This window comes from Ambystoma mexicanum, chromosome 12 (genome assembly GCF_040938575.1).
Source record: "Ambystoma mexicanum isolate Mex_15411 chromosome 12, UKY_AmexF1_1, whole genome shotgun sequence".
Lineage (NCBI taxonomy): Eukaryota > Metazoa > Chordata > Amphibia > Caudata > Ambystomatidae > Ambystoma > Ambystoma mexicanum.
In genome coordinates this window covers 1,165,559,381-1,165,574,553 of record NC_090936.1, presented here as the reverse complement: position 1 = coordinate 1,165,574,553, position 15,173 = coordinate 1,165,559,381, and the positions used below count along the sequence as shown (strand labels likewise).

Here is a 15,173-nt window from a genome sequence, read left to right as displayed (position 1 = left end):
CATTTCTTAACTACTATATTTTTGCCATACCTATGTTTATGTACACGCTGCCCCCTTGAAGAATGGTGAGACATGACTTCAGTGGTATACAAGTTCTCCAATAGTGTATACACCACTATATCATAATCAAGTGGGTTTCGCAAAGAATCCTTCTCTGCAGCGTCAATTGACAAGACTTTGCCATTGAAACGAGTTGCCACATTTTGCAACATTTAAGTCTAAGTACACTGAAAGTAAGCAATGATCACCAGAATGCATTTCAATCACGTCAAGATTCATACACAAGCAGATAAAGTCAGCAGAGGCATAAACAATCTAATGTAGACTTTCTATCCCCATTTGCCAGGTAAAGTGTGGGGGCTTATCACCCCCAATATTACCATTAACCAAAGCAAGATCCCATTCCTTCATCTTCTCCCCTAAAAGCCTTCCCCTTTCTAAGGCCCGAGGCGATGATTGTATTCGATTCTTCAATCGGTAGTAATGAGTATCAAACATTCACTATTAAGATCTCCAAAGATCAGGATACTGCATGAATTTCAGACATAGCCTCAGCTAATAAATCCGACAAACTGTCCAGGAAGGACAACCAATATTCAACAGTGATGACGAGCTGAGGGAAATGTCAAGGTAATCACTAAATAGCTTATAAGCAACAGAAAAATCTAGCAAGGTCCCTCACCTGAAGTACATTTATATCAGATCCAGAAGCAAAATACTGCCAATATTGTGCTATACAAAAAACAGCCTAAAACGATAGACAGTCCAGAAATAGACAGCGTCTTGGGTGTCACCCGAGGGGTCAGAAGTTGTATTTTATGGGGCCTCAAAGTGCGTCAACCATTGTTGGGGGCCAATGGCACATCAGAGCATCTGCATATAAACATGCAGTTGTTCCCTTTGCCAGGTTTATCAGATTAACTTCTGATAAAGGACAAATCTATGCAGAGGCACACAAATGGATATAAAACAAAATAATATTTTATCTATTGCGTAGGCCAATAGGTGCTACCACCTCACTTTTAAGAACAAATGCATATACTGTTAAACAATTGAAATTCATACAAATATAATCAGGAACTATTTTGTATATAATGCATATAGACACCATAAACTCACCACTCAAAGTCTGAAATTCAGAGTAAAGATTACCTGTAAATGAGTTGAAAAGGCACTCAATACATTTGTGCGTATTTATTAGCTGAATACTGAATATCACAACAAGGCCAATTATTGTTCAAAGTGCACAGGTAAGGAGTGGGGTATTACACACGCGGGTATGGTTGCAAGTATGAGTTAATGTACAATTCCAATGTATCCTACTGGCCCTACCTAGCTAAACTAAACAGAATCCATGTATACCAATACCCCATGGTTAAGACAACAAGACCTAGATACACATCCCAGGTCTATGTCCCAAAAACATTCACAAAAGAAGATCTATATTTGATTTCACTGCCTTCAGGACGCCCCTTTTTCACTTCAAGTGCTAATGCAGATAAAGTGCAGTAGTAGTCTCCTCCACTCTTAGGTGCCAAAGGCCTGTGTGTGAGTGGTAGGCAAGAATTTCTTTTTCAAATAATTGCAAAGCAAAAGTAATAAGGATGATACTTTTAGTGATACTTTTATTAAGCCAACTATATCCTGTCTGCCAAAGACCAGTATGTGTTAATTTTCATTTTTTTTTTAAAGTCATGCAATTCCATTCCTAAAACTGTACGTTTTACATAATGCATAATTACAGAATTGATACTGTAAGACACTGCATCATCTCCATGCTTTACAGTAAAGGTTAGTGTATCTAAATCTCATAGTGCCAACTATATTTTATTTTGTTGGGGAAGATGCATCATATTGACGAGTGAACACTTGAAAATGTACATGATCACACAATCAAATGCTTTTGATGACAAACCTAGCTCCGTCACCTGCTGGTTGCATCCATCTGTGCTACTGGTGCTCAACCTGTGAGCTGATCCCGTATTCCTTGACATTCAAACGTATAACCCTCTTGCTTTATATCAGCAACCGTGAACGTGAGATGGCTGCAAACTACAATATTCCACCTAGTTTGCCTAGTTTTCTGCTTGCTACGCCATCTACTCCGCTTAGTCGTGTACTTTCTATCCTCTTACACAATGAATACACAAAGCTAACTAGATGTTTATGGAAAGTCATGATCAATCGTTCGATCCAGTCAGTACACCTACTACAATACCATGCAATGCAGTTAGCCCCCAGAGCTTTATGATTGATTGCATTATATATTAGCACCTGCAGGAGACAGCTGGCCAAACTGTTTTCAGAGCCTTTTTATCATATCTATTTATTGGTGTCAATTCACACAGCTAACCTTTCACATTTTACAGACACTCATCAAGGGCTTGCGAAGTCTTTTCGCCCACTTTCATAGTCGAGTAGATTTTATGAAGGGCAAGTACCCTTTGAAAGGGATGTTTGAAATGTTTATTTAACATTTACTTTGCAGTAAATGTAAAATAAGAGTTTCACTGTATATGGCTGGCCTCTGGGTGGCAGCAGTTTGCCAAACATAAAACGGGTTTGTAATGGCATGTACCATTTTACAGAAATCACATTTAAATTTGTTGTCACACGTTGCTATTGGTTTTCGCCAAGGTCGAACAGGTAAACTAAGCTACCCAACCTACAGGTCTAGATGAATTGTAAAGAATTTTACAATAATGTCTTTTTTCAGTGGTACGCACAACTGTATTGTTGTTAATTTCATGTCTTGGGTACAAATAACCTCTGGTGACATTCACAATATTAGTACATCACTGCTAATCAAATGGTTCTATTTGCTAGCCAATACAATTTTTTAGCTATCTTTGCTAATTAATTTTTCAAAACTAATGTATGCCTTGTGGTGTGCATGCAACTCAAAACCATTACATTTGTTTTACACAGTACACATGAACAAATAATATCTGCTTTAAGTTAATATGCGTGGTCATCTCTGGCAGGGACCCTACAGAGAAATATGCCACAGGGAGTGAAATTAGCCTTTGATGTTCTAGTGCAACAAGGTAAGTTACATTACAACAATTTAATAACTAGAAATAACTTTGTGATGCGTCTAAATCATGATTTTGTCTTTTTTGAAAAGCATTTGTGGCAAGCCAGACTCAGATGGCAGAGGAGTGGTAATTTTACACATCAAACTTTAAACCCTCCCCCCCAAAAAAGTGAGGCCTATTCTATCCCCATCTCTAAGGAGGTTTTTACCCTACCTCGATAAAGAAAATAATAAAGGGTTCTCGTCAGAATTTCTGGTCAACACAAAACGGCCCACTGTCCAAAGCCTAATCTACACTGAATCCTGTCCCTACCACTAACAAACAGGATAACAAACTCAACCAAACCAGGTCTGGCCGGGGCGTTCTACTGAATGTGGGAAGTTGTGGCTGGCTTCTGACCCCCACCCACAGGTCTCTTTGGTCTCTCTAAGGCAACTTGCCCAGTGATGTTTGTTTGTTTTATTATTTATAACGCGCATCATACCCGGGGGTAACAGGGCGCAGCAGTTACAAGTATAGCAAAAGCTTAGTTTCAACAGAAAAGGTATAAAATGTACATACAAGTCATTAATTACAAGAGAGTATATACAGATGTTACCCATTTACAGGCGTGAGATACAGGAGGAGTATATACAAATGATACAGACATCTTGCAGAAGCAATATATACAGGGTTTATGGTGTTTATGGATATACCGGGTGGGCGGAGATAAATCCGGGTATACAGATAGTGAGTGGGGCAGTTGTAGTTACCACGAGGGTAGCAGGTCGAGAGAGGCAGGGAAGGATACACTCCATAAGGCATAAGGTACCGTAGCAGTGAGTCCTAGCTGTTTGCTGTGATTCAAAGTTCAGGTTTGCCCAATGTCTTTTTATTTTTCCTCTCCTCGTTGGATAAGGGTCTCTCAAAACGCCGTGTGGTATTTCTTCCTTCTCCCTGTCTGGTAGGTTTGTTGCTCACATCTTGCCTTGGAGTCCTGCTTCTCGCACCCCACTTTGGTATTCAGCTTCTCACACCTCGTTTTGGGATCTCCAGTCTGTCAACGTACCTAGAGTTCTCCTGTCTCTCACCCCGCCTTGGGGTATCTTGTTTCTTGCCCCATCTTGAGGTATCTGTTTTCTCGCCCCTTCCTGGGATATCTAGTTTCTCGCCCCTTCCTGGGATATCTAGTTTCTCACCCCTTCCTGGGATATCTAGTTTATCGCCCCTTCCTGGGGTTATCTGGTTTCACCCCCAGTCTTCCGCTATGGCCGGGCCTCTCTGCCCTCCTCCCGGCTCCCTGGACACGCTGCATGCCGATGAAGCACCTTGCATCTGTCCTTCATTGTCGTTCACTTGCGTCAAGTTATTTTAGTCGCAGCTCGGCAGGACTTCAGCATTAATTCCAGAAGGCGCGGGTCGACCATCTCTTGGCCAGTCACATCTCTTTTGTTCAGCGGGCCAGAGCTTCTCTAACTTGTAGCTTGCAGAAGGCAGCAGCGCTCCGCAGGCTTTCTTGCTCCTTCAGGCCTAGATTATGGTCTGCATTATTTACAATGCACATTTTCTGGGACTTGCGCATACAGAACTCAAATAATAGTTGTATCCAAATCAATTAGCCAAGTGACCCCTTTATTTGACAAGAACAGTGCTTTTTTGAAAGAAAATATTTTTTCATGGTATGGTTACTACCATCCTAATGTGGATGAAGCAAATTTGTCTCTAGCAGTCACAGCCTTTTTCCAGAATACATTTCCCTTGTCTGTGTATATTCAGGAAATAGAGTAACGAAGCAAATACATTTGGCGCAGATATTTAGCACAATGTCCAAGGGGACAGCTAGGTAGACCAGAGGGCTTCTTTTCTGGTCCATAGTGGGTCACGTTTGATCACTTTATTCCTTATGCAGTGGTCAGCTTTGACCAATGTTACCGGCCAAATGTGCTTTAAAATGCACTACTTGCCAAAACGTATCTCAATAGTATGTCCTCAATATTGGAAATCCCCTTTTTGGTCCCTGGGTCCATTTTATGTTGCATAGTGACCCTGGTTACGAAGCAATACATTTGATGGGGAAAAACTGCAGTAGATAATACATTTCAGATTAAAGAGCAACGGCTGAGTGCATTCAATTAGAATGCAAATCCAGCAATATTGTTTCATAACTTTACTTATCACCTCTCTCCCATGCCAACAATTTTATCAGGCCTTCCTAAAGCAAGAAGCTACAATGATCGAGACAGGATCTATTAAAAATGGTCAACTAAGTGTAGAGGAGGCGCTAAATGCCTCTCTGCAGGAGGTCCCGCCCCCCTCCTTCTGGCATGTTGGGAGCCTGAGGCTGTGGCATGGTTGACCAGCAGTTGTGACCATACAACAGCGAATATTCAAGAAAAGGTATCCACAGAGAAAGCCATACCTGATGTATCCCCGAAGGAATATGAAAATGAGAGAAAGAGGAGATGGTGACGTCACGGAAAGACAAGCGTGACGCACTAAGAAGAAAGGTTGAAGAAAATATAGGAACCATATGGAACATGATGATGAAATATAGAATAAAGAGTAAACTTTGAAGTGCGAAAAGAAGATTGTACGTGTGAAGAGTGAAGTAAAAAATATAAGTCGTTTAACGACACAAGCAGTCCAAGTAATCTTAGACGCTGGCTATAAGTAGTGAATAGACTGCAGGCGAAGCCGCCATTGAATAGAAAATAGATATCGATGTCACATATTTAGTAAACTCAGACCCAACAGAGAAAGAAGGATCGAATGCTGTGTCGCAGCGAAGAATTAGCTGGGATCGTGGAAGAGTCGAGAAGGGCTGTCTGGGCTGATGTCAAGGCTGAAGCAGCCAAGAACTGGTTATCTACTCTTAAAGGCAGCAAACGTGAAAAGTTGAATTACTCCTTAAGGTGCAGAGAAAGAACACCATGTGTGCCAAGTTTTATTCAGCTAATACGTTTAATAACAGCGAAATGGACCAGATCGTGGTCTCCCGTCACGTGAGCCAAGACTAAAAATAAGAGTTGGACATGGGCTCACACTCTCTTATATTCCCAGAGACAAGGATACTTTGCAAGGCCAAGTTCAATGTCAATCTGCATGGCAGAAGGCATGGGTGATGGGACGATTGGGCTAATTGGGTGGGGTGCTACAGTCAAGTCCACCTCCTGGCACCTGTGTATGAGTTCACATGCTGCTAGTGAATCAAAAGTTCTAGAAGGGCACAAGCGTGCCAACCAATTGTAGAGGCCCGTATAATGAAGATCCTTATAGTTTGGGAGCCAATGATATACAATGTACTTAACGCTAAAGATGACTTGCACTAAAGGAGGATACAAGTTGCCCACCTGACAGTCGATATCCAATCACAACCCAATCCCTTATAGAAAGTATATTTGGATGTTTCCTTTGAGAGTATCACAACCCTTCATAAGTTTTCCTGGTTTGCCACGTAGTATGATGTCACAAATGATGAATTTCTGCTATAGAATGTTTATGAAATGCTTAGGGAGATAATGCTGTGCGACGTCTGTTGATGTCTGTTGTTAACTGCCCGTTTTAGAAAATTGATAATAAAACAGAAAATACTTTGCCCTCTTCATGACATGGTTCCGTTATTTGGTAGAAGAGTTTTACTAGGTTTCCCATCCACTGCATGACACGCTATTCAAAGGGCCCTAAACTCACAGGGATTACGGTCGGCAAAAATAAAAGATGTCACAAGTGTAGTGTCCCGCATTAATTCCCATACAGCTATAATCAAAAAATGAAATAGAGCACACATAGGTAGTTCAAAGAATAACCAAAAAATCCTTCCTAGTCTAGTGGCCATGTCAAAAGAATGCATTTTAAGTGGCGGCACTAAGGTCCGATTATGCCTCTGTTTTTACACCGTAAAGGTTGGTAATATGAAATGATCTTTTTTTAAAATTTATAGAGCTGAATTGCAATGTTGAAATGTGTACTCTAATACTGGGAGGGCTTCCTAAATGCTGCCAATAGAAGAGATCAGAAGGCATTTTGGGAGTTTGTAAAGGGTGGTGTGGAAGGGTGTAGGTCCAATACGGGCAGTGGGACACACGTGGAGGAAGGGGCTTGGCTAACACATTTTGGGAGTCTGTTTGGGGTGGCGCATACTGAAGACTGTGTAGAAATTGCTGCGTCTGGTCTAAAATTTGAGGTGGTGGAGGAGGTCAGAAAGGCCATTAACCTCCAAGCCCACAATCGGGCACTGGGACCGGACATGATCCCCTCAGATTTAATTCAAGATCCGCTGGACATGTGGGCACCACTATTAACGGTGGTATTTAATGCCTGTATGCATTTAGGGAATTACCCCCCCCTTCATGGAAAAGGGCTATTATTTTCCCAATCTTTAAAAAAGGAGATATGGCCAGTCCCAGTGCCTACAGACCAATTTCTCTGCTAGACTCTTCCTTTAAAATCTTTGGGAGAATTTTATTGTCTCGTATTGAATCCTGGCTGGGGGAACAATCGATTCTTTCGGATATTCAATTTGGATTTCGTCCAGGGGTGGGCAAAATGGAACAGTGTCTTAACCTATATCTCCTGTCTATTGTAAGGGTGAGGCAGTATATTTAGCATTCATGGACCTGAGCATGGCCTTTCACAAGGTGGACAGGACAAAGCTTTGGGCCATGCTTGGGTCCATGGGGTGCCCGGGGGATATCCTGAAAATACTGGTTGATCTACACGCAGATAATGATGCGTGTGTGCGTAGTGGTCCAGGGGGACACTGCACTGCCTGCACCTGGTGGGGTGCGGTGTACGGCAGGGCTGTGTGTTAGCCCCCATCTGTTTTTGCCTTTACATTAATGGTCTCTCCCTGGATCTCACCAATATTCTGGCGAATTTATTTAGTCCTGAAGGGAGAGGTTTCCCAGTCTTAGCATATGCCGATGAAACAGTTTTGCTAGCAAGAACCCCTAAAGCATTACTGGCCCCGATTAATGCTTACACAACCTTCATGTGTGAATTGGGTTTAAAAATCAATACCAAAACAAACGGCAGTGATGGCATGTGTGGGCAGAAAACGGCCTGCGGCTATGAAACCAATGCTCTGTACCGGAGAAATCATACCCCGAGTTAAGGCATTTGATTATTTGGGCATCAGTTTTTCGGAAGCCTTGACTGGTAGGGCACATGTGGCTAAACAATCCGCCAAAATGAGCCAGCAGATTGGGGGCATTTTCCGATTTATGTCAATGTCAAAGTGCAAGGGCCAACCTCTGGAAGTGATCACCAAGATTTATGGTGCCCAAGCTTTGGCGGTCACTATCTATGGTGCCCTTATATGGGGTTTTAAAAGGGCTGAGGGAAATCAAATCAAAGAGAATACATTTTTTAGGCAACTGTTGGGGCTCCCTAACTCTGCAGCCTGCGCATCCATTCATAGAGAACTGGGAATCGAGTTTTGGGAAGACCAGTGGGCGCTGGCCCCGCTTTTATTTTGGGTCAGGTTGTGGGCCAATGACTTTGCATCTTTGTGTTATTCTATTATCCGGACTGTGTTGAGCAGAGTGGGGTGGCAAAGAATCCCATGGCTCGCTTACATATCTAATGCCCTTGGGGAGGTCAACCTTAGTGCTCTTTTCCCACCTGCCCTACTAATAACCAAACCTGAGGGGTCTAGCCACAAAATTGTGTTAGGTGAAGCTATGGCAAGGAAAAGAATACTTTTGGAATACAGCAATACATTTGATGAATGCCATTCCAAGATCAGTAGGCCCTCTGGGATTCAACCCTATTTAACCTGGTGAAAAGACAGGTGGCTAATAACGAGGGCACGGTTTGACTCCCTCCTCTTGCAAGCGAACACAGCAAGTTGGAAAGGATTCCCAGATGTGGCCAGTTGTCCGGTCTGTGGCCATCAGTTGGAAGACTTGGCTCACTCATTGTTTTTTTGTACTGGTTATGCAGGTATTCGTAGGGCAACTCTGTTACATGCCCTAAAGAAGTCTGAGATACGTCACTATAAAGCTGCACTCGTTTTTCTTTTGAGTGCAGACACTGTTTTTACGGCCTGGACCTTACTCACTTTTTTAAAGAGAGCGATGTATTTTAGGAAAAGTTTGATGAGGCTTCAGGGAGTCGGAAGCCAACTATGAAAAGTATAACATTGGAGGAATTATTCTGTTTACAATGATTTAAAGGTGTTCTTGTAAAAACTGGACCCTAGGGATCGGTGATCATGAAATAACTATTGTTTTTTAATTCTACTGTGCCCAGTTTCCTATTTTTTTTTCTCATTTTTCTTTCCCTAATTGTTGCTTGTATAGGATTTTAGAAATCATTTATGAAATGTGTAATGTTTGGGCTGTTTGTATAAATTCTATGCTGTTTGATGGACTTTTTAAATCCAAATAAACTTGTTTGACTGACTGTAATCTAATATTTTGTAAAGGTTAATTGTTGCTTGTTTTTTTTAACTATACACAAATAATTAAAAAAAAGAAAAAGAACAAAATGCACTAAATCAAACATTCAACATGCATTTATTTTGTTTTAACTACTGCATTAGAGAAACACATGTTTGCTGACTAATTGGAGTGTTCATATATTCCATCAGCACCCACGCCCACAAAGACCCATATCAAAGAAAGACTAAGACATTTACATTACCTAGCTTCTGGCCGAGGAAGGTCATGCTGTGGTAAGCTTTTTCTGCTGCTGCCAGATGAGCCAAGGCTGCCAGCAGCGAAGACCAGCTTACACCTGCTGCCTTGTTCCCCTCCTTTTCTTTTTCCACATTATCCTTGGCTTTGTCATAGGAGAAGATCCCCAAGTGTGAGAAGAAGGTCTCTAGCACAGCCTGCTCCACCGGCACGGGAGGACTCATCACCAGCGTAGCAATACAATCACTCATCATGATCTCTGGCTCCTCGTCATCGTCATCATAGTAGTAGTAACCCTCCTCCTCCTCCACATGCTCCTGGAGGGAAGCAGCCCCTGACTCTTCTGGAACAAGCATCCAGAGGGCAAGGGGCAATCACCCCTGGTGGAACTGCATGGTACCTGCTGGCCACAGGACAATGTTTTGACCTGGAAAAGGAAAAGGGTATTAGACCAAGTCACTAGTTTTCAAGTACTGCATATAAAATATTTTCAACTCACAAACGAAGATGTTGGATATTTACTTGTTATCTAAAATTCACACACTTAGTCACCAATCAATCTGAAGAGTTACACTGGTCATTTTAATGTATTTATATTGGTAATTCATTGCGCGTGGCCATAAATTCAAAAAGCAGCAGAGCAGTGAATAAAAATTGGAATACAGATAAGGGGCACACCTCACCGAAGGGCTTCATGAAGTACAATTAAGCAACAGGAACTAGGGGTGAGATGGGCTTAGTTGGGAGGTGGGATCAGGGGGTCTACAGTGTGTGCGCAGAAGGTGCTGCTTGAAATGGAGGACCATGAGTCTTCTGAATTTCATGAGGGTGGGTGCGAGACTAACATTGATGGGTATGAGATTCCCTAGCCTGAGGCTGTAGATCGAGGTAAGTAGCCTGGTAAAAGCTGAAGGATAATAGAAAATGGAAAAGTGGCAGACAAGGTCAGAGGGCAAAGAGAGCAGATGGCAGGCAACGTGTTTGGAGAAGCGTGGACCGTTACATCATAAAAGTCAACATTCCTATTAGTATCATTACACACACAACATAAAAGTCTTTGTAAATAGAATATAACCTGTATCTAATAATTCAATTAGCAAATATATTGCAGAAACAGAGATACATTTTTGCACGAACACAAAGGTTTCAGGAACACGTTTACCCCGAACTGTGGGTCACAACAGGTTCTCAAGTGAGTAAGCCAGAATTAAAACTAAGGTTTGGTCTGTCAGTTCAGTACCTAGAATGGAACGTGCATGAGGATTATTAAAATTAGATATAGTTGATTTTCTTACTAGATTTGACCAGATTTCACTTTATTTGGGGTATTTAGTTTCGAGAAGCCACAGAGCATTGTAAACTGGTTACAGGCCTACATTATAAGGTTAGCAGCCCTGGTCTAAAAGGATGACTTTAGAGACCATCCTGAGTTATCTGATGGTCATCGAACTACACTAGAAGCCATTCACACATCAGACGTCATCACGCTGTTAAAGTCATCAGCAAATATTTCAGAATGGTGGGTGATGATTGGAGGATGAATTTAGGATGACTTAATGAATATGCTAACATCCCCATTTTAGAAAACATTGTTCCTGATGCTTTTAGGATGACTTGCTGATCACTTCAAGAGATTGCACGTTTGTCCCTGATGATTTCGGAATGATACTGGGATGACCCGCTGATTACTTCAAGAGCATTGCCATGAAGCATGTTTGTTCTTGATGATTTGGGGACGACTTACTGATTACTTCAGAACAGAGTTTGTAGGATGTTATGTGGACCAATACAGATTGTCATTCCAATTTTGCTTAGTTGCACTTATGCTGAATAACCTCCCCACCCCCACTGTGGCAAGGGTAAAGCTTGAGACTATGTTGGGCCAAAGTGGAAGCCAGAGGCCTAAACATAGCATGCACCCCCTGGGTGAGAATCCTTTGCCATCCCAGTCAAAAGTAGGAACCCGGCACCCTCACAATCAATACTGACCATGCTGACTTGTTAGGTAAGAATTGGTGTAGTCCCACTGTGTGAGAATACACAGCACTGATGTGCTTGGTATTAGGTAACCCACCTTTTGGCATAGGTCTGTACTACACAGGTTGGTAGTGTGACTAAGCAGCCAGGCCTATCTCATGAGGGATACATGTGAGCTGTAGAGCTGTACAAATGAAATCCATAAATACAAGTAGCCAAGTAACATTTACACTCAAGGTTTCAGTTATATATAGTTATTCAGAAAGGCAATTCATGCAACAATGTAAATATACTTTAAAATTACTTTTCAGAATCAGAGCAAGTTAGTGGATAATCTTTGGATATGCTTTTTACACAATTCCTGCACCCTGGGGTGACTTCAATCACAAGGACAGTAATGGCATTTATATATCACACAAGTTATACTTTGCAGATTCTGAGGTTGCCGAAAGGAACGGTTTAAGGAAGGAAAAATGTTAAAACAGGTTCTCAGTATATGTGAGGACAACTAAATCTTCCAATCAAATCTAGACAAGCCTTTCCCAGCCGTTACAACCTAAAACAAGTTAGCACCTATGGAGGGACATACAATATCAAAGCCAATTGCCTAGAAGAGTCTGCAGGGAACCAGAACAGCTAAAGTCTATGGAGCTGAGGCACTTCTTAGAATCAAAAGTATTGCACAAAGTTAGAGTTTTTGTTAGAAAATCACTTGTAGTGTCACAAGCTGTTAAGCCTGTGAAAACAGAGTTGAAATCAACTCTAAAAGCAAGCCACTGCAATTCCCAACTTAGAAAAGCACGGCTACAAGCTTCTGTCCTGCTACAGCGATGCAGACCCTGTGTTCCTGAGCCTCAGTCGTGGGGGCTAGAGGGAGGACATCTGTAGAGCTCCTGCAGCGGTACTTGGGAGGTCATCAGCAGCTACAGGCTCTTTTCGGTTCAGCAGCCCTTTGCTGTTTCAGCACTTAGTAAACACTTAGTAAACAGCACCGCTGCGTAGCTCAGATACCGGTTGGGCTTCCTTCACTCCTTGGGTCCTGCACTCTGGTGAGGGGACTCGAGTTCAGGTCGTCCTACTTCTGGAGGGTCCTTGGGAGACCCCTGGAGCTTCTAGTCGGATTTCAGATGCTTCACTCGACTATGGATTACTCTTTTTCTCCCATTCATGCATAGCCTAGGCTGTCAATCACACAGCAGGGTGGCTGTCCTGAAAGAACAGCGAGCCAATCAAAACTGGTTGCATTCAGGCCTTCCTAGAGACAAAGAATAGGGGAGTTTCCTGTCCTTCCCGTCCTTCCAGACACATAGGAGTAAAGGCGGGCTTTAGGGCTGAACAAATAAAGGGCTCCAATCTGTTTCGACGCACAGAGTAAAACTCAAGAAAGAACTCGCAAACAGAAAATGGCTAAAAATGAAGACAGGGCCATTTTGATAAAAAAAAGGTCACCCATGGGTACTATACCGCAGCTGAGGGTTCAGCCTGCGGTAGAAAAGCACAATGGTAGAAACAATTAAACCACTGCCACCAGCATTTAAAGTCGGGAGGGTAACATAAAAATGTTACATGAGAATGTAGGACAGGGGGCTACTAGGTAACCCCCCCCAGCACGTCACATAAGATGGAGTGTGCTGGACACACAGAAAAGGTAAGTAAAGTTAATTTCACTTCACTTTACTATTCTTGGGAACAGTAGTACACACAAGGAAAAGGTATTTTAAACCTTATGAGAAATCGAAAGGATTTCTCAGTGGCACTGCACTGAAGGTGCTATGTGTCAGCATACTAAATGTAGATGCCTATGGAGTTTGTCAGACTCCCAAAACAGTGAATACACATAATCCAATTCTGGTCAAAACACACGAGGGAGTGGGGGAAAAGGTCTCACGCACTCCAGGGTTAAAATTAAAAGTCCTACAGTACAGCAAAAGAGCTGGGGTCTCTATGTTTGAAGGGAATTCGCACAGAAATGAGATTTCCCCCCCAACATGACTGCAGAAATATATGACAGTATTCACATGTACTCCTTCACACAGTATTCATGTTTGCTTTGCACAAAATCCAATAATCAACAACCATAACCAAACGTGCCTCCAGGATAAAAAGCAAATAAAGGAAAAAACACATAGGATCCAAAAAAGACAAAAGTCATAAACAAACAGAACCACAAAGCCCCATCAGCCGAGGTATCAACTACCCACAATCTACCAAATACAAGCAACAACAAACCACAAACAGAAAAGACTAAACCCAAAAGACCAGGAAAAACAACAATCGAAAGAGGACGCCCATTAAAGAACACAACCCACACATCATGCCTTGCCACAAGAAAGACAAAGAAGCCAGAAAAGACAACAGAAATAATAAGAAATCCCAAACCACTTGGGAAGGCACCGACCAGCATGATCCCACAACCCCAAAAAACGCGACAAACATCTCAGATTGCGCAAGGAGACATACAAATATCAGAGCAAAGAGACTAAAATGCTCGCTACCTGTCCACATATGACAAAGTGGTAAACAAAAACAGCACAGCAACAAGGAACTGACAGCCAACAAGCATCGCAAATACACTCAACCAGGACACCAAACAGAACACAACAACTAATAAACCATCCCAACCCGGTCTCCACCATGGACAATACCCCAATCAGAACAAGGAACAAATTGAAATCCATCACACTCTACACCCACCATATCACCAGTACTGGAACAACAGAGGGGTAGTTACCCTATTTACCACCCAGAGCAAACCAACCCCGCCATAAACCTTAGCGGTTTACTCGAAAAAGAGCATGACCAACAAAGAACCACCCCACCCAAAAGACTCAAATGGGAAAACCCACATGGAACGGAAACCCAACCAACAACACACCGGTCAGAACAAACGATACTAACACAAAAAGGGAAATCAAGCAAACTACACTGCAGCCTCCTCAACGTGAGATCCATGGCAAAACACTCAAAATCAATGACCTAAGCAAAGGAGGCACCAACGTGAATCCCTCCTAATCAAGATGGAACTCCACGACAAATCCAGCATAGCATTCCTCCTGATCTACAGACCATCTTCTTACAACCCCAACTTTGCAACAAAACTTACAACCCCAACTTTGCAACAAAAGTAGCGGACGAGGCCGCCATGCTATCAACCCACCACGGCAACCTCAGCGAAAGAGATCCCACGATACAAACAGATACAACAGAAGACAAACTCAACAATTGGATCACCAAGGCCCTTGACCAATTAGCGCCAGCTAAAACATGCAACACCCAAAAAACTGACAGCAAAATGGATCACAGAAGAACTGAAAAAAACTCCACCAAAAAAAAAAAAAAATTAAATCACCCGCAAAATGGAAACAAAATGGAGAACAATACACCAGACATGACTAAATGAAATACCAAAGACAACTCAAACTGTACAAAGCAACAGTCCTCAAAGCAAAACAAAAAATAGGACAAGAATAGAATCAGAAAACAATTCACAGAAAGAACTCTTCAAAATCAGAGATTTAAAAAAAAAACCTCTTCCTGCAAA

General features: G+C 42.2%; 1 protein-coding gene across 1 annotated transcript in view; it reads right to left on the bottom strand.

Annotated features, from left to right (window-relative positions):
• KICS2 (KICSTOR subunit 2) overlaps window positions 1-15,173 on the bottom strand; it is a 62,400-nt gene that overhangs the window by 33,901 nt on the left and 13,326 nt on the right. Inside the window, exon 2 of the mRNA XM_069629790.1 lies at window positions 9,663-10,082. Within this exon, the coding sequence (XP_069485891.1) occupies window positions 9,663-10,011 (349 nt within the window). The 5' untranslated portion in view covers window positions 10,012-10,082. The remainder of the gene's footprint in view (window positions 1-9,662; window positions 10,083-15,173) is intronic.